Source organism: Phoca vitulina, unplaced genomic scaffold (genome assembly GCF_004348235.1).
Source record: "Phoca vitulina isolate PV1807 unplaced genomic scaffold, GSC_HSeal_1.0 scaffold56, whole genome shotgun sequence".
Taxonomy (NCBI): domain Eukaryota; kingdom Metazoa; phylum Chordata; class Mammalia; order Carnivora; family Phocidae; genus Phoca; species Phoca vitulina.
The window spans coordinates 6,298,325-6,317,121 of record NW_022589759.1 but is presented as its reverse complement, the minus strand read 5'-3'; the positions used below and the strand labels follow the sequence as shown (position 1 = coordinate 6,317,121).

Below are 18,797 nucleotides of genomic sequence, written 5' to 3'. Positions count from 1 at the left end.
AAGAACTCCAAATGGCCAAAGCTGGAACAATATGAGCAATAAAATGGTATTGGATTATAACCTGAAGTATAAAATGAATAACCATGGGTCCATAATGACATAAATAAATAATGGAATAAATTAATAAATGAGGGAGAAAACACAAATCTCCCATGTGGAAAAATTCCAAATAATTCACATAGATACTTCATTCTAAAAGAAGGGAAGATAGCTCCTCACTCCTTCGATGTGAACTATGCACTGAGACTGCCTTCCCAACAGCAAACTACAGAAGGGGAAAAGAGAGTAATTTTATAGTAGGGAAACTTGCCGACATTGCTTCATCCAGGTGATCAAGGGTAACATCAACACTCATAAGTCATGATGATAGTATGTACTTTTCATATGATATGATGAATAGCACTTTATCTCTGTGATCTCTTCGCCCAAACCCATACCTGCAGTCTAATCAGAAGAAAAACATCAGACAAATTCCAGGAGAGGAGCATCTCACAATACACCTGACCAGTACTCTTTAAAACCATCAAAGATACCCAGAACAAAAAAAGGCTGAGAACTGCCATGACCAAGAGGAACCCAAGGAGACCTGACCACTAAATGGAATGTCCTGGCACAGAAGAAGGACATTAAGTAAAAAGTTAGGAAATCTGAATAAATATGGGTTGTAGTTCATGGTAATGTATCCATTTAGGTTCATTGATTGTAGAAAATGTCACATACTAATACAAGATGTTGATAATAGGGGAAACTGTGTGTGGGGTATATAGGAACTCTACACAGTCTTCCCAATTTTTCTGTAAATCTAAAACTGTTCTAAAAAATTAAAATCTATTTTTACTTATTTATTTATTTTAAAGATTTTATTTAAGTAATCTCTACCCTTAACATGGGGCTCAAACCTACAACTCCGAGATCAAGAGTCACACATTCCACTGACTGAGCCAGCCAGGTGCTTCAAAAATTAAACTCTATTTTTTAAAAAGACCCACTTCACCTTGAGATCTGAGGCATGAAATGAAATAATGTTTGTTTTTTTTTTTTTCTTTTAGTAGGCTCTACCCCCAGCATGGAGCCCAATGCAGGGCTTGAACTCATGACCCTGAGATAAGACCTGAGCTGATAACAAGAGTTGGGCACTCAACCATCTGAGCCACCCAGGCACCGTGATAATAAATATAAACATAAGGCTCTCAAACCTTTGAAACCTGGTTCCCTTAGATGGTGCAAAATTCATTAGGGCCTGTCTACTCCACCCATTGCCATACCAGCTTTTTTTGGTTCCTGTATGCCCTAGGGGCAAAGCAGATTTTCAGCCAGATCTCAAGAGGATGCTGAATTAGAGTCATTTGTGTACTCTAATTTCATTTGTGAATATAAAATTTGAGAAACGTTTAACAAGTTAGGTGTATGTTAAAAAATGAATGGATGAAAATGGTTGTTAAAAAAAGGATCTGAATTTGGGGTGGGGGTCTTTTTGTGGTCCATCAGTGCAGCATTGATTATACTTAGAGAATTTATTTTTATTTTTATTTTTATTTTTATTTATTTTTTTTTTTTTTAAAGATTTTATTTAATTATTTGACAGAGAGAGACACAGTGAGAGAGGGAATACAAGCAGGGGGAATGGGAGAGGGAGAAGCAGGCTTCCCGCGGAGCAGGGAGCCCGATGCGGGGCTCGATCCCAGGACCCTGGGATCATGACCTGAGCCGAAGGCAGACGCTTAACGACTGAGCCACCCAGGCGCCCCGAGAGAATTTATTTTTAAGAAAGTCATTGAATACCTATTACATGTTGACCACTGTGATAGCATAGGGATATAAGAACAAACAGTCCCTGTGCATAAATTGTCACTTTATATTCTACTAAGGGAATTTTTAAAAAAAGATTTATTTATTTATTTATTTATTTATTTATTTATTTATTTATTTATAGGCGGGTGGGCAGAAGGAGAGGGAGAGAGAATCTCAAGCAGACTCCCCGCTGAGCCCAGGGCTCCATCTCACAATGCTGAGATCATGACCTGAGCCAAAATCAAAAATCAGACGCTTAACCGACTGAGCCACCTAGGTGCCCATCTACTAAGGGAATTTTTTTAAAAAGCAAGTCAATCAACAAATACAATTAACTTTTGAATTGAAGGAAACAGTGAAAAGACTGAGATAAAGAATAATGGGGTATGAGATTTGGGATGGGGAATGGTGCAGGTTGGGTCCCCTGGGAAATGGACTCTGAGGCAGAGTTGAGCCTGCAAGGTATTTCCTAAGGAATGTTCTGGGATATGTGCTGTGGGAAGGGGAGAAGGAAGCAGGATGGTCAATCCCTTGGGATTTCTCCCTTCAGGTTGGGCTGAAATGGCCAGGCCTTGGCTTGTGCTCTTGCATTGATCAATTACTGGATGTGGACCACATTTGGGAGGGTGGCTCTCTCTAGTTGAGACAATCCCTGTGGAGGAGCTGACTTCTGAAGGCTGTCTGCCGACAGCAGTCCCAGCATTTGGGGCGAGTCCTTCTGGAAGGGAATTGGGGTGGTACATCTCAGGAGCATCCACCACCAGAGGTAGGGGACATCTACTTTATTTATTTTTTTAAAGATTTTTATTTCTTTATTTGAGAGAGGAAGGGCAGGGTGGGCAGAGGGAGACAGAGAGAGACAGACAGAAGCAGAATCTCATGCTGAGCATGGAGCCCGGCGCGGGGCTCAATCTCGTGACCCTGAGATCACAACCTGAGCTGAAACCGAGAGCCAGCCGCTTAACCAACTGAGACACCCAGGCACCCCGGGGACATCTACTTTAAACACAATAGTCAGGAAGGTCTCTCTGAGGTGGTAACATTAAGCTGAGGCCAGGAGGATGAGAATGAGCCAACAAGGCCAAAAAACAAAACAAAACAAAACAAAACCAAAAAACAAAAAAAGAGAGAGAGAGAGAGCATGAGATAAAGAAGTATTGTATGTGTGAAGGTCCTGAGGTAGGAAAGAATTTAGTATGGATACATCTGACCTGAGCCACTAAGAATAATAAGTTAATATTCTTTTTCCTCCTTGAAGTACATCTTTTCTAGGTTCCCGATAACTAACTGCAGGTTTTTCTCAAGCTGCTGTGTGCTTCCAGTGGTGTGCTGGAGAGGCAAGTGTTAAATATTGAGAAATTTGGGGAGCTGACTGTTAAATCATTGGCAGCTTAACAGTGGCTTAGCTCAGGTTGCTGTAACAAAATACCATAGACCAGGCAGCTTATAAACAAGAGAAATATATTTCTCACAGTGCTGGTGCCAGCATGGTCAGGTTCGGGGAAGGGCTCTTTCCAGGGTGCTGGCGGCTGATTCTCCTCATGTCCTGCCCACCCCCCCACACCCCTGGTAGAAAGAGAGCAGGCTAGCTCTATGACCTCTTCTGATAAGAGCACTAATCCCATTCACGAGGCTCCAACCTCACGACCTAATCACCTCTCAGAGGCCCCAGCTCCTAATGCCATCACATTGGGATTGGGGTTTTAAAATATGAATTTGGGGCACTATTATTGCTTCGAAGCCTTTTCAGGGGACACAACTAAGGAATATGTGATGTTTAGAAAGGGGAAAAAAAATCATGAATTTGTCCTGATACTTTCGATTTAAATTTAAAGGTTTTATTTATTTATTTGAGAGAGAGTGAGTGAGATCGAGAGAGAGAGAGAGAGAGAGCGCGCACAAGCAGGGATGGGGGGAGGGGCAGAGGGAGAGGGAGAAGCAGGCTCCCCGCTGAGCAGGGAGCCTGATACGGGACTCGATCCCAGGACCCTGGGATCATGACCTGAGCTGAAGGCAGACGCTTCACGGACTGAACCACCCAGGTGCCCCTCAATGCAAATTTAAGATGACAAGACTTTTACTGAACTCCTTTGATGCTGAACATCTTGGTTCCTAATACTTTAACATAATACTTCATTTGCTTTATTCTTGATATACATATGATAGTTCAAAATAATAAGAAATTACAATAATAATAATAAGGCTAACGAATGCAATTTAAAATTTTTGTCAGTCTTCACAATTTTAGCTAACAAATGCAAAAGAAATGACAGAAGTAGAAAACTCCTTGTATTTTGTTTTGTTTTGTTTTTATCTTGAATGAAATGTGAACGGAGGCAACAATCATTACTGTCATTAATGTAGGCTAAGCCTTGTGTGAAAGGTCGATGGGGAACTTTGAATTATATGGTTGGGTTGACAACACCTGAATTCTCTGATCAATCATCATCATGAAAAGCGGGACAGGACTCATCCTTGCATCTGTTGGTGGTGCAACATGAGGCAGCCCAGCACCACCTACAAGGCAGTCCTGGGGGCGGAAAATGAACCTAAATCAAACTAAGCCTCTAGATCTAACTTTCCCAGAAATACAGAGGACAGAGGACCAAATTAACCGACAGCACAAGGAAGCGATTCGCCAAATTTAGGATGTGGGATATTCTAAAGGACAAACGCCATGGTTTCTTCAACAAATAAATGGCACGGGAAAAGGGAAAAGAATTTTGTAGAATAGATGAGACTTAAGAGACACGAAAACCAAATGTGATGTGTGGAACTTGTTTGTACCTTGAATCAAGCCAACTTTAAAAAAACATTTTTGAGGGGGCGCCTGGGTGGCTCAGTCGTTAAGCGTCTGCCTTCGGCTCAGGTCATGATCCCAGGGTCCCGGGATCGAGCCCCGCATCGGGCTCCTTGCTCAGCGGGAAGCCTGCTCCTCCCTCTCCCACTCCCCCTGCTTGTGTTCCCTCTCTCGCTGTGTCTCTCTCTGTCAAATAAATAAAATCTTTAAAAAAAAAATTTTTTTTTTGAAATAAACAGGGAAATTTGAATGCACCCTGGGTATTAGATGACAGTAAAGAAGAACTGTTCATTTCAGCAGGCTTACAATGGCCATAGAGTTGGGTTTGAAAAGTCCATGTCTGTTCTTGGTGTATACTGATGTATTTACAGGTGTATGGATAACATGATATGAAGGTTGGGGATTTGCTTAAAAATTCAGGAAAAAGAGAGAAAGTGTGTGGGGAGGAAATAGATAAAAACAAAATATTGACAATTCTTGCTGATGGAAGTCCATTATACATAGCCCATTATACAATTCTCTATTTTTTTTGGTAGGCAATAGTTTTTAGAAAATTAAAATGGCAAGGGATGGTAAAAGCATGTGCACTCCAGGCAGAAAGTCCAATGTCATCAAAGATGTGGGTAAGGAAGCACAAAGGACATTCCAGGTACGGTTCTGTGTGACATTCTGCATGCACATGGAAGGATAGGAGGAGATAAACTTGGAAATGTAGACTAGAATCAGATCATGCAGTCTTGGACGCTGGACTTAAGAACTTGATTTTTATCCCACGGTTGGTGGAAATGTCTGAGGCTGTGAAGCAGAGGAAAGGTAAGCTCAGGGACAGAAGTGGGCACTGTGGGCCAGAGAGATGGCAGGTGGGGCTAGCAGGCTGGGGAGAAGGAGCCGTGAGTCCAGGAAACACATGCAGAGCAAGGTGATGAAAAAGGTGAGGGTACCTGTCACCTCCATTTAATCTGCTGAGCGTTTTGTCATTTGGCAAATATTTACTGAGCAATTACAGCATGCCCAGCACTGTTTTAGGCACAGGGGATAGAACAGTGAACTAGATAGCACAAGAGAGTCCCTGCCTGATGGAGGTGACCTCGTTCCTTCTCTTTCCTGCCTGTCTTCTTCTCTGATGGAGTGTTTACTAAAGAAGAGACTTGGAGTTCTCTGTAAATATAAGCTATGGCCCACAGTTCCTAGAACTTTCTAGGTATAATGTTTATCACTCTGTATTGTAACGATTTACCTAATGTCTGTCTTCCTCCTAGGTCAGCGTATCCCAGCCTCGGCGCTCTGCCATTTGGGGCCAGATGATTCTTTGTGGTGGGGACCGCCCTGTGTGCCCCAGTATGTCGGGCAGCATCCCTAGTATCTACCCATTGGATGCCAATAACACCCTCAGAGTTGTGACAAACAAAAATGCCTCCAAATATTGCCCAATATCCAGGGGAGCAAAGTCACCACCGGTTGAGGTCCCTGCCTCAGATCAGCGTTTCTCAACCCTGACTGCACACTAGAATCGTCTGGGAGCTTTAGAAACTGTTGCCAGTACTTTGCCCCATCCCAGACTAACTAAACAACACTGTCTGTGCATGGGGCCTGGGTACTGACATTTTTGTAGAGTGTCCCAGAGATTCTAGTGGGACTCAGGATTGAGAAGCTCTGTCTCCTAGGCAGTAAGCTCCATAAATGTGGGGAGATGTCTCTCTTTTATGGTGGTGTTTCTAGGACCTAACACAGTGATCTCTGAATGAATGATGCATGTGCAAATGAATAAATGTGTAGAGACAGGAAGACATGTCAAATCTTAAAAGTGGCATTTGGGGAAAGCCAGCAGCGTACCACCTTTTTTTATGGTCATGGATACCAACTATTGGATAGTCTCTTCCTATTTTCTTTCTTTGTGAGAAGGTGGGCATGAAGTAGGGATTTAAAAAAAAAAAAAAAAACACGACTCTCCAAACCTCTGCAAAGACACCCTTAGAGGAAAAGGTACTGAGAAGTCTTGGCTGAGGCCCTTAGTACTGCCAACAGGGAGTTTTCCCACCCTAATCTGGATATTTAAGTTACCTCTTTCTAATGGCTTCTGGTCATGGCCAAGGATTTCTGAAATTCTGATCACATCATCCCCAACAGCATCAGTTTCAGGGATGTCAGTATCGAGAGTCATGTCTATTGTTTCTTAACTGGTATAATCTCAACAGATGTAGTGTGAAATTTTGGACAATTATGATGTCATCTTCTGCCGCACCTGAGAAAGTATATCCCCAACTTGGTAGCAATCTGAGGGCGGTTTGAGCTGAGTTGACCTGGCTTTTTTTTTTTTTTTTTTTTTTTTGTCATGAGATGCAGAAAAGGAGATATGGAGACAGTTTTCAACATCTTAGGATGGAAGGCAAGGGTACTGAATGGAGGTGAGGATTGGGAGAGAAGGCATTGGTGTTGGGTAACTGCAAGGAGGGGGATGCCAGTTAGGAGAACAAGTAATTCCAGAAGGTGAAGCAACTGGGGATGGACTGGGGGTGGCAGCAGGTAAAGTTCAGGAGAGGCATCAGGACTGGACTGTAGTCTGGGAATACAACCTCTTGTTCAAACCCAGCAGAGTTACTTTGATTGGTTGCTTATTTTGCAGCCATGCTAGGAGGTGTTCCCTCCTGCACCACTGAGAACAAATCATGGCATTTTCCTTTCTGGACGAGCAGCTGTCAGAAGTTGTGCTGTTGCACGGATCATGAAGGGAGCTGACACCAGTGATGGGGACCCTTCTCTAGCAGATAGCTCTCATCATTGGTGTCCCCACTTTGTGCATCCCCCCCCACCACCCTGCCCAAGGTGCTCAAGGAGACAATGACTCATAGCAGTTAAAGAACATAGCTTTAGAAAGAGCAAATCTGGATTCAAAAGACAATTCTGGGGGCGCCTGGGTGACTCAGTTGGTCGGGTGTCTGCCTTTGGCTCAGGTCATGATCCCAGAGTGCTGGGATCGAGCCCCATGTTGGATTCCCTGCTCAGAGGGGAGTCTGCTTCTCCTTCTCCCCTCCACTTGTGCTCTCTCTCTCGCTCTCGCTCAATCTCTCTCTCAAATAAATAAATAAAATTTAAAAAGAAAGAAAGAAAGACAATTCTGGCATATCCCAGCTGTGTAACCAAAATTTTTGGCATCTCAGTTGCCTACCTTAAGATAGGAATAACAATAGCGTTCATTCATAAAGGTTATGTTCCAGGAAAAATGCATTTACTTCCATTAAAAAATGGTCTTTCCCCAGGGCCTCACCACCCAACAGTTATTACCCTTTGAGAATTCAACGGGCAAAGGAGATGAGTGTTGAAGGTACAATTGTCAAGTATTTGCTCTTCTTGGACTTGAAGCTGAGCCTTAAATGGCCCTCAGGGAAGTCTTAAGTGCACTAGAGTCTTATTTTATTTATCTACCATTTTATCATACCCTGATCTATTTTATAGAGAACAGGCAGCGTCAACATGAGAGTGGCAATCTGATGGATTGCTTAAGTCTGAAACAAGTTTTCCTCCTTAGTTTTCTGCAGGTTTCAAGATAAACAGCTCTGAACCCAGACAACCTTTGTAAGTGGGACAAAGGATATCAGGGGTCTTGGGATCAAAAGGCTACAGGGGTGGGTGTGGTATCATTAGTGAGGAATGCCTGCAGTGGCCCTGTGCCCACCATGGAGCCCTGCTCTGAGAGTCTGGCCCATGGAAGAGAGCAGCCATCGGGATCCTCAGCTTCAACTCATGGGCTCCTTGTTGGAAGGCAAGACTGGAGTTGGCCCATCTTCTGGGTAATCAAGAGAAACCACTGACCTGGATTCCCAGGTGAAATCACCTGATTCTAAGTATGAGTGTAGATTTCTACAAAATACCCTGTGCAAACAAAACGCATATTCAGACCATGTCTTCTTATCAACACATAGCAGGTTTTCAGTTTCTGTTTGTGCCTTCCACTAGGAGAAGTAACATTCCACTCTGAGAAAACATCCCAGATGTTTATATCCTGAACCCTGCCTAGGTTCCAACCTAACTCTGCCATGTCTCCGGTGAATGACTTAACCCTTTTGTGTCTCAGTTTCCTGCTCTGTAATTGGCGACAGAGAAAGGACCTCCCTTTCAGAGTGGTGGGGAGGATGTAACGAGTTAGTATGGGGAAGGCTGGCTGGAACTTGGTAGACACGGAAGGCCCCAGCCTTGACTTTGGGTTTCCAGAGTACACAAGGGTTATCCTATCTCAACAGGGAGCGGCTCCCCAGCCATATACTTTTCCAAGGCCCTCTGACACCTGCACAGGCCCACGCCCTTAATAAACCAGGGCTAAGACAGCTGGATCTTTAACACTGTAAATCACAGAGGATGTCCAGGTTAGAGTCACACTACTGATAACAGCCACTTACAGCATGGTGGGTCTTATGTAAGACATCCTCTGTGTGTTACCTCCCAACATCAGCCTGGGAGAGAGGTACTGTCAAACCCCACTTCCATGGAAGCTCCGCACAACTCCATGGAACATTCCCCAAAGCTCATACCTGGAAGAGGCAGATTCAGGCAGCCTGGGTCTTAACCGAGATGTTTAGTTGATTCTCACTAGACACAAATTCCCCATCTACCAATTTGTGCGTGTAAAGGCCTGAAAATCAGGAAGGATGACAGTTTTATTTAAAAAAAAAATCTCTAAAATAATTACTTGGAACAGACACTGCTAAGCACATCACAAATATTAACTGATAGAGGTACCATTATTAAGCCCATTTTATAGATGAGGAAACGGAGTTCACAGAGAGGCTAAATAAACTGACCAGGGTTGCACAGGTAGGGATGGTGGGACCCAGGCTTACCCCCAGGCTTCTATGCTACGCTTCCTAAGGACAAGCAGATGGCCTCCTATGAACTTTGGCTTTATTAATGCACCATTAAATAAAAACAAATACAGATTTAGTAAGGAGAAACTTTATTTGAAAGGGTTATTGTGGGGGGACAGGATTGTTGCAGTATGGGGAATATTCTGACCATACGTCTGCAAGTATCCCAAGAGTTAGGCGAAAAAAGAACGTTGCTTTCATGGGAGTAAACGTGTCCCCACAGAACCAGGTGAGGGGAATTGGGATGGACAGGAGTGACATGACCAGACAGAAGAGGAGAGAATGTTTCCCCCTGAGACCAGCCTGTTCTCAGGAGGGGCTGTGTGCTGGCTCAGGCTGAGGGTTGGCCAGGACCTGGGGAAAGGAGAGAATCTGTACCAAGGTTTAGCTAACAAGTATTTTGTTTCAATGATTCATTGGCAGTTGGCAGTTTGGCTAATCATTTATGAAGCTTTGAATGGAAGTTTGGAGGGCTTGGGTCTGGCCTTACCATTGGTAAACGAGGGGGACATCTATGAGTCTTATCTAAGTCACATGGGGAAGGTGACTTGTTTGCATTAAGTTGTTTCCGAAAACACAAAGAGTAGGGGCATTTCTGTTTGCTCTTTTCCAGGATCACAGGGCCTTGCAGAGATCAACGTGTCATCACTCAGTTTGCATCCAGTACAGACACACCTCCTTTTAGGGCACTTTGCTTTAGTGTGCTTTGCAGATAATGTGATTTTTACCAATTGAAGGTTTGTGGCAATCCTGCATCGAGCAAGTCTATTGACGCCATTTTTCCAACAGCATCTGCTCATTTCATGTCTGTATGTCCCATTTTGGTAATTCTCACAATATTTCAAACTTTTTCATTACTATTTTATTTGTATGGTGATCTGTGATCAGTGATCTTTGATGTTACTGTTGTAATTGTTTTGGGGTGCCATGAGGTGTGCTCATAAAAGATGGCGAACTTAATTGATAAAGGGTGTGTGTGTCTTGCCTCCTCCATTAAATGTCTGTTCCCAGATCTCTCCCCCTATCCTTGGGCTTCCCTGTTCCCTGAGACTCAGCAGCATCAAAATTAGACCAGTTAGTAATCCTACAATGGCCTCAAAGTGTTCAAGTGAAAGGCAGAGTCCCCCATCTCTCCCTCTAAGTCAAAAGCTTGAAGTGATTAAGGTCGGTGAGAAAGGCATGCTGAAAGCCGAGATAGGCTGGAGCCAGGCCTCTTGTGCCAGTTAGCCAAGTTGTGAATGGAAAGGGAAAGTTCTTGAAGGAAATTAAAAGTGCTACTCCAGTGAACACGCAAATGTTAAGAAAGTAAAACAGCCTTATTACTGATATGGAGAAAGTTTCAGTGATCTGGATAGAAGATCAAACCAGCCACAACATTCCCTTAAGCCAAAGCCTAATCCAGAGCAAAGTCCTAACTCTCTTCAATTCTGTGAAGGCTGAGAGGTGGGGAAGCTGCAGTAGAAAAGTCTGAAGCTAGCAGGGGTTGGTTCAGGAGGTGTAAGGAAAGAAGCCGTCTTTACAACTAAAAGTGCATGGCAAAGCAGCAAGTGCTGATGTAGAAGCTGCAGCAAGTTCTTCAGAGATCGAGCTGAGACCAGGAAGGCAGCTACACTGACCAACAGATTTTCGCTCAACAGAAGGACTGTCATAGCTAGGGAGGAGAAGTCAATGCCTGGCTTCAAAGCTGCAAAGAACAGGCTGACTCTCTTATTAGGGGCTAATGCAGCTGGTGACTTGAAGTTGAAGCCAGTGCTCATTTACCATTCTGAAAGTCCTTCGGCCCTTCAGAATTATACTACATCTGCCCTGTCTGTGATCTATAAATGGGACAAAAAAGCATGAATGATAGCACATCCATTTACAACACGGTTTACTGAATACTTTAAGCCCACTGTTGAGACTTACTGCTCAGGAAAAAAAAGTTCCTTTCAAAATATGACTGCTCATTGACAGTGCACCTGGTCACCCAAGAGCTCTGATGGAGATGGACAATGACATTAATGTTGTTTTCATGCCTGCTAACACAACATCCATTCTGCAGCCCATGGATCAAGAAATAATTTTGACTTTCATGTCTTATTATTTAAGAAACACATTTTGTAAGGCTAAAGATGCCATATGTAGTGATTCCTCTGATGGATCTGGGCAAAGTCAATTGAAAACCTTCCAGAAAGGATTCACCATTCTAGATGCCATTCAGGACATTTATGTTTCATGGGAAGAGGTCAAAATATTAACGGGAGTTTGGAAGAAGTTGATTACAACCCTTATGCATGACTTTGAGGGGTTCAAGACTTCAGGGGAGAAAGTCACTGCAGATGTGGTGGAAAGAGCAGAAGAACCAGAATCAGAAGTGGAGCCTGAAGATGGAACCGCATTGCTGTAATCTCATGATAAAACTCTCAGTGGGTGAGGAGTTGCTTCTCATGGATGAGCGAAGAAAGTGGTTTCTTGTGAAAGTGGTTTCTACTCTCGGTGAAGATGTTTTGAAGATTGTTGAAACGACAACCGAGGATTTAGAATAGTACATAAACTGAGTTGATAAAGCAGCAGCAGGGTTGGAGAGGATTGACTCCAATTTTGAAAGAAGTTCTACTGTGGGTAAAAGGCTATTAAATAACATCACGTGAAACAGAGAAGTTGTTCGCAAAAGGAAGAGTCAATTGATGTGGCAAGCTTTATTGTTATCTTATTTTAAGAAATTGCCACAGCAACCACCATCTTGCTCGGTCAGCAGCCAACAGCTTCGAGGCAAGACCTTCCACCAGCAAAAAGATTATGACTTGCTGAAAGCCCAGATGATGGTTATCATTCTTTATCAATAAAGTATTTTTTAAATGGATTAATTTATTTTAAGTGGGCTCCACACCCAGCGTGGGGATTGAACTCACAACCCTGAGATCAAGGATCGCATGCTCTACTGACTGAACCAGCCAGGCGCCCCCGTTAAGTTATGTTTGAATTAAGGCATGTACATTGGTTTTTTTTTTTTTTTAGACACAATGCTTTTGTACATTTAATAGACTACAGTATAATACAAACATAACTTTTCTATGCACTGGGAAGTCAAAATATTCATTTGACTTGCTTTATTGTGGTGGCCTAGGACTACCAGCAGTATCTCTGAGGTTTGCCCCTATCTACTATCTGCCAGGATCTTCCTAGGAACTTTCTCCAGAGAGAGTTAAGGCCTAGGTTCACGAAGCTGGTCAAAGGCACTACCTTCAAAAATATCTTCCAGATTGTTCTCTGCTCAGAGAACATGGGGTCAGGATCAGTGTGTCTCCTTCTTCTCTCACTTAGCATAAAGTTTTCAAGATTCACCACTGCTGTAGTGTGTATCACAACTTTACTCCCTCCTATGTCTGAATAATATTTTACTGTATGGAAACACCACATTTTTTTATCCAATCATCAATTGATAGACATTAGGGTGGACAACAGATTCTCACCTTCCTCTGTACATACCCTGGCTGACTTCGCTGCATGGCACCGAGGGCCACAGCCTTCATCTCTGCACAGCAGAATGATTCTCTGTGCAGAGAGGGAACGTGCTGGCACCTGATAGGACACAAACCTGTCAGGGGAACTGGAAGCTTTAAAATTCATGGCCCCAATATGTCCAGCTGTGCCAACAGGAAGCAGAAACACAGGGTGTGGTGCTTTACAAGTGGGAGGGGCCCTCCATGAGCACCTGGCCTCACCCAGTAGAGCATGTATAACCCAGCTCTAGATCCACTCTTCACTCCAATCTGGTTCTAAGTTAGTTATTTTTAGGTTAATCATACCCTTCCTTGCTGGGCCACAAGAGGACCATTCTGGAGCTGGCTTCCCCATACCTCCCCTCTCTACTTACACAGATAAAGGAGAAGGTGGCTGGTCCAGGATGATGAAGAGGCCTGGACTTGGGTTTAGACATGGACATACAAGGAGGAAGGGGATGGAGCAAAAGTTAAATGCAATCAGCATTATTTATAGTAGCCAAAACATGGAAGTAACCCAAGTGTCCATTGATAAATGGATGGAAAAAGAAGATGTGGTACACACACACACACACTCACACACACACACTACATGTACATGCTGGAATATTCTGCAGCCATAAAAAAGAGTGAGAGCTTGCCATTTGCAACAACATGGATGGACCTAGAGGGTATTCTGCAAAGTGAAATGAGTCAGACAGAGAAAGACAAATACCATATGAGTTTACTTATATGTGGAATTTACCAAAAAAAACCACAAACAAACAAATAAACAAAAAACCAGAAACAGATCCAGAGAACAAAGTGGCAGCTGGGTGCTGGGCAAAATGGGGGAAAGGGAGTGGGAGGTAGAGGCTTCCAGTTATGCAATGAATACGTCACAGGGATGAAAGGGACAGCATAGGGAATGCAGTCGGTGGTATTGTGAGAGCGCTGTGTGGGGACAGATGGTGGCTACACTTGCGGAGAACACAGCAGAATGTATAGAGCTGTGGAATCACTATGTTGTACGCCTGAAACCAAGGTAACATTGTGTCAACTCTAACTTTTAAAAAGTTAAATGCAATCGGGGCGCCTGGGTGGCTCAGTCGGTTAAGTGGCTGCCTTCGGCTCAGGTCATGATCCTGGGGTCCTGGGATCGAGCCCCACGTCCGGCTCCCTGCTCAGCGGAGAGCCTGCTTCTCCCTCTCCCTCTGCCTGCCACTCTGCCTACTTGTGCTCTCTATCTCTCTGTCAAATAAATAAATAAAATCTTTAAAAAAAAAAAAAAGGTTAAATGCAATCAATTATGGCAACTCGATGCCTTCATTCCATAATAGGGGTGCCTGAGGAGCAGGAGTGCCCACTCTTAAGTGCAGGTGGGTATGAGCCACCATCTTTCATAACCTAGAAGGAACTGGGAAGCCTCTTGTTGTTGACTTGTGTCCACTCTGAAGCAGGACCCAACATTTTGTTAGATTTCTAAAACCCCAAACCAACTGCAAAATATTAATTTGCAATGAGTGACTCACTGAAGATTTTATGGAGTGATGGAGGTTACATCAAATATGACACAATGGAGATTAATAGAAAAATCTCCAGTAGATGTCTTAGTTCTCCCTCCTCAGTTCTTTAACCACCAACCACTCCTAGACCATCCCTTCATCAGCAATTCTCCTCCTACTTAGGCCCCCATTCCAAATTCTACCTTGCTTTTCTCCTTTTTATACAGAGAAATGCGTCTGTTTCAGCTTCTCTGCCCATTTTCCCACTTAGCAGATAAAGAAAGGTCCTCAAGTCCCACTCTCTCCAGAAAACACGGAGAATCATACATAGTACGCAGTGTTTTCTTTATTAAGTAATTTCTCCTGCCACTTGGGTTTGAACCCACTCTGTATTGCCTTAACCCTTTGCAGGTGGCGATTCCGGATTTGGCCATGCTCTGTCTAAATATCTGGATGAGCTTGGCTTCACGGTATTTGTGGGAGTTCTGGATGAAACAGGATCAGGAGCAGAGGAATTGCGAAGAACCTGCTCCAAGCGCCTCTCTGTGCTCCAGATGGACATCACCGACCCACAGCAGATAAAAGACGCCCACAGAAAAGTGGTGGAAAAGTTGCAGAACAGAGGTACTGTCTTCATCTGTCCATGTCCTCAGTTGCCCCCCACCTCCTCACAAATGACCAACACTGGTTGCTACTGCCCTCTAGTTCATTCTGGCTGCTGACCACACCTTGAGGACGCCTGTACCAGGCACCTGTCACCTGTTCAACCGCCCCCCCGACATGGGCCTCTGGCAGACACAAAGATGGTATGAGTAAGTCAGGAATGGCCCATCCTCACAGAACTTGAAGAATTATTTAACCCATTCGTCCAACATTGGCTTGATTGCTCTTCCATTACTTACCTTCATGCCCGCACCCCCCATTGCTTTCCTCCTACTAATATTAACATGGATCAGATTAAAAAAAAAAAAAGTTTAACAATCACTTTCTTCCTGTAGCCACAGCCCTTTTTCTTCCCTTTCCTTTGTGGTCCAGCTCTTTGGAACCCTACTGCCCTGTTTTTACTTCTTCACCTTCAATCCCGCGTTGGCTAACTGGTCTGGCCGAGCTAATAAATATCATCCTGAACACCAAGCTCTTTACCTGTCAGCAATATTTCAATGTGTTCATTACCTTCCCTTGTCTTAACTTCGGGGTCTCCAGCCCCCGCCCCGCACTGCCTCCCTAGTTCTCTGATCATTTTTCTGCTTCTCCTGCATGAACCCCTTCCTCCATTCCTCCCATAGATGTGAATTTTTCCAAGGGCTCCATCCCCAAGCTTCCCACTCCACATTATCTGGGCTAAGCTGTTCTCTGTCTGTGCTAGGGACTCTCAACCCAGCTGCACATTAGAATCACCCAGGGAATGTCTGAAAATACCCGTGCTTGGGCCCAAGATGGCCTACATAACTTGGAGGACCCAGCTGAAAATTATGTGGGGCCCCTTGTTTAAAAAAATGATTAAGACTTGAAGATGATGCTAACAGAGAATTAAAACAAGCATGAGACCTTTCAGAAGCACAGGACCCTGTGTGGCTACACAGGCAGCACACCCATGATGCCCACCCAGCCTGGGCACCATCCTCCAAACAATTAAATCAGTGTCTACATGGAAGGACTCAGCTGATCCTGCAAGAAGGGGGCTGCTACTGTTGCTCTCCTTTTGCTAGGAATGTCAGCTGTAAAGAAGATCCTATTTGGGGGCCCAGGTCTCAGTATATTTGAGAGCTCCTTAGGTGATGCCAGTCTTCTGCCAGAGTTGAGAAACAGTGAGATGTATGCCAGTCACTTCCAGATCTATATTACCAACTTAGCCCTCTTCTCAACATCTGGACTTCTATGTATATAAAATTGTCTGCCAGGCATCCCATCTCATTTGTCAAAACCTGACCTCATTATCTTTTCCCCTGTTGCTGGTCTGCAAGTGAGCTTAACCCTGCTCCGACCCTGGTACTGCCATCTAGTCTGTCATCCAAGCCAGCAGCCTGGGGGTCACTGAGACCTGCAGCTTACCCTCAGTCCCTGAATCCTATTGGTCCCGAGTCCTTCAGTTCTAGCTCCTAGATCTTTATCATCCCAGTCCCTTTCTGTCATCACCAGGCTGCTATGGCTTAGTGCAGGCCCTCACCTTCCACCTGGGCCCCTCAATAGCTTTCCTTTCCCATTACTTTCCAAATGGACAGCAATCTTTACAATGTGCACTTTACAATGTCACCCATCTCCCAGAAACCCTTGGACATACAGAGCCTCCATGTCTTGTGTTCCTCCCATGAGCCAGCCTGTGGTAGATGTTTTGCTTTGTCTCATTGAATGGTTCAGTGGTTCTCTATCCACCACCAAATAAAATCTAAACATCTTCACAAGGATTTGAGGGCTTTCAGGATAATAGCCCTGGACAAACCCTTAATTTGCAATACCTGATGGTCTACTCAGTAAATTCTGATTGGTTTCCAAAATAGAATGTGCTAAATGTTCCACATCTTTGCACATTCAGCTTCCTCTTACCCAAATTTCACTCTTGCCTCTATTCCTTTTTTTTTTTTTAAGATTTTATTTTTATTTTATTTGAGAGAGAGAATGAGATAGAGAGAGAGAGCATGAGAGGGGGGAGGGTCAGAGGGAGAAGCAGACTCCCTGCTGAGCAGGGAGCCTGACACGGGACTCGATCCTGGGACTGCAGGATCATGACCTGAGCCAAAGGCAGTCGCTTAACCAACTGAGCCACCCAGGTGCCCACTATTCCCTTTTTCTAAGACTCTTGACTTTGTCCAACTGCAGATTCTACTCCCACAGGAGACCTGGCTCAAACATAACATCTCTTGCATGACCTTCCTCGTGATCCAGGTTACATTATTCACTTCCTCTTCCGGACACTCACTTGTTATGTCCTGCACACACTTGTATTACTGCATTATTATAAATATCTGTCCATCTCCCACTCCTCACCGCTAGGTTCCTTAAGAACCAGATCCATGTTTCCATAAGGATTCTTTCAGATGCCAGTGGCATGGCCCTATTCGAAATTGCTAATGTACAAAGGAATGTATATGCTTAATTGAAAAGACCTGTTGGCTTCAGGCATGTCTGGATCCTTAAGCAATGTCATCAGGGTTCAGTCTCTGTTTCTTTTCTTTTCTTTTTTTTTTTTAAGATTTTATTTATTTGAGAGAGAGAGAGAGAGAGAGAGAGAGACAGAGAGTGCGCGCTCAAGAGAGAGCACAAGCTGGGGGGAAGGGCAAAGAGGGAAGGAAAAGCAGGCTTCCCGCTGAGCAGGGAGCCTGATTAGATTCTGGGCTCCATCCCAGGATGCTGGGATCATGACCTGAGCCGAAGGCAGACGCTTAACGACTGAGCCACCCAGGCGTCCCTAATTAATATTATTTTTAAACTTAGTAAGTCCCCACAGGTATAATGAGCTTATTGGCCAGCCTAAAATTCTTTTTTTAAAAAATATTTTATTTCTTTATTTGACAGAGAGAGACACAGCGAGAGAGGGAACACAAGCAGGGGGAGTGGGAGAGGAAGAAGCAGGCTTCCCGCTGAGCAGGGAGCCCGATGTGGGGCTCGATCCCAGGACCCTGGGACCATGACCTGAGCCAAGGCAGACGCTTAACGACTGAGCCACCCAGGCGCCCCGGCCAGCTTAAAATTCTATGGCAGGGGTTGGCAAACTATGGCCCTGGTTTATTATTTTTTTTAACATTTTATTTTGAAAGAATTGTAGATTCACAGGAAGTTGCAAATAAATGTACAGAGAATTCCTGTGCATGCTTTGCCAAGTCTCCCTCAATGTTAACATGTTGCATAACTATGGTACAATATCAAAACCAGGAAACGGGCGTTGGTATAATCCACGGAGCTTATTTAGATTTTGCCAGCTATATATACAAGTGTGTGTGTGTGTGTGTGTGTGTGTGTGGCTTTGTGCAAAAACTCCACAATCAAAACACAGAACTGTTCCATCACTACCAAGCTCTCTCATGCTACATTTTTATTTTTATTTATTATTATTATTATTTTTGAGAGAGAGAGCGCCAGCAGGTGGTGGGGACTGGGGAGGAGGGGCAGAGGGAGAAGGAGAGAGAGAGTCCTAAGCAGGCTCCACACCCTGGGAAGCCTGATGCGGGACTTGATCTCATGACCCTGAGATCTCCACCTGAGCTGAAATGAAGAGTCAGATGCTCAACCAACTGAGCCACCCAGTTAAAACAATCAGAAGAAGAATATTATTTTGGCAAGTGACATTTAAATGGAATTCAAATGTCCATGTCCATAAATCAAGTTTTATTGGAGCCCTGCTCCCATTTTCATTCATCTACAGATGAGGTCTACAGCTGCTCTT

At 44.0% G+C, this 18,797-nt stretch overlaps 1 protein-coding gene across 1 annotated transcript in view; it reads left to right on the top strand.

Annotated features, from left to right (window-relative positions):
• HSD17B2 (hydroxysteroid 17-beta dehydrogenase 2) overlaps nucleotides 1–18,797 on the top strand; it is a 73,390-nt gene that overhangs the window by 23,973 nt on the left and 30,620 nt on the right. The window contains exon 2 of the mRNA XM_032389925.1: nucleotides 14,828–15,040. Within this exon, the coding sequence (XP_032245816.1) occupies nucleotides 14,828–15,040 (213 nt within the window). The remainder of the gene's footprint in view (nucleotides 1–14,827; nucleotides 15,041–18,797) is intronic.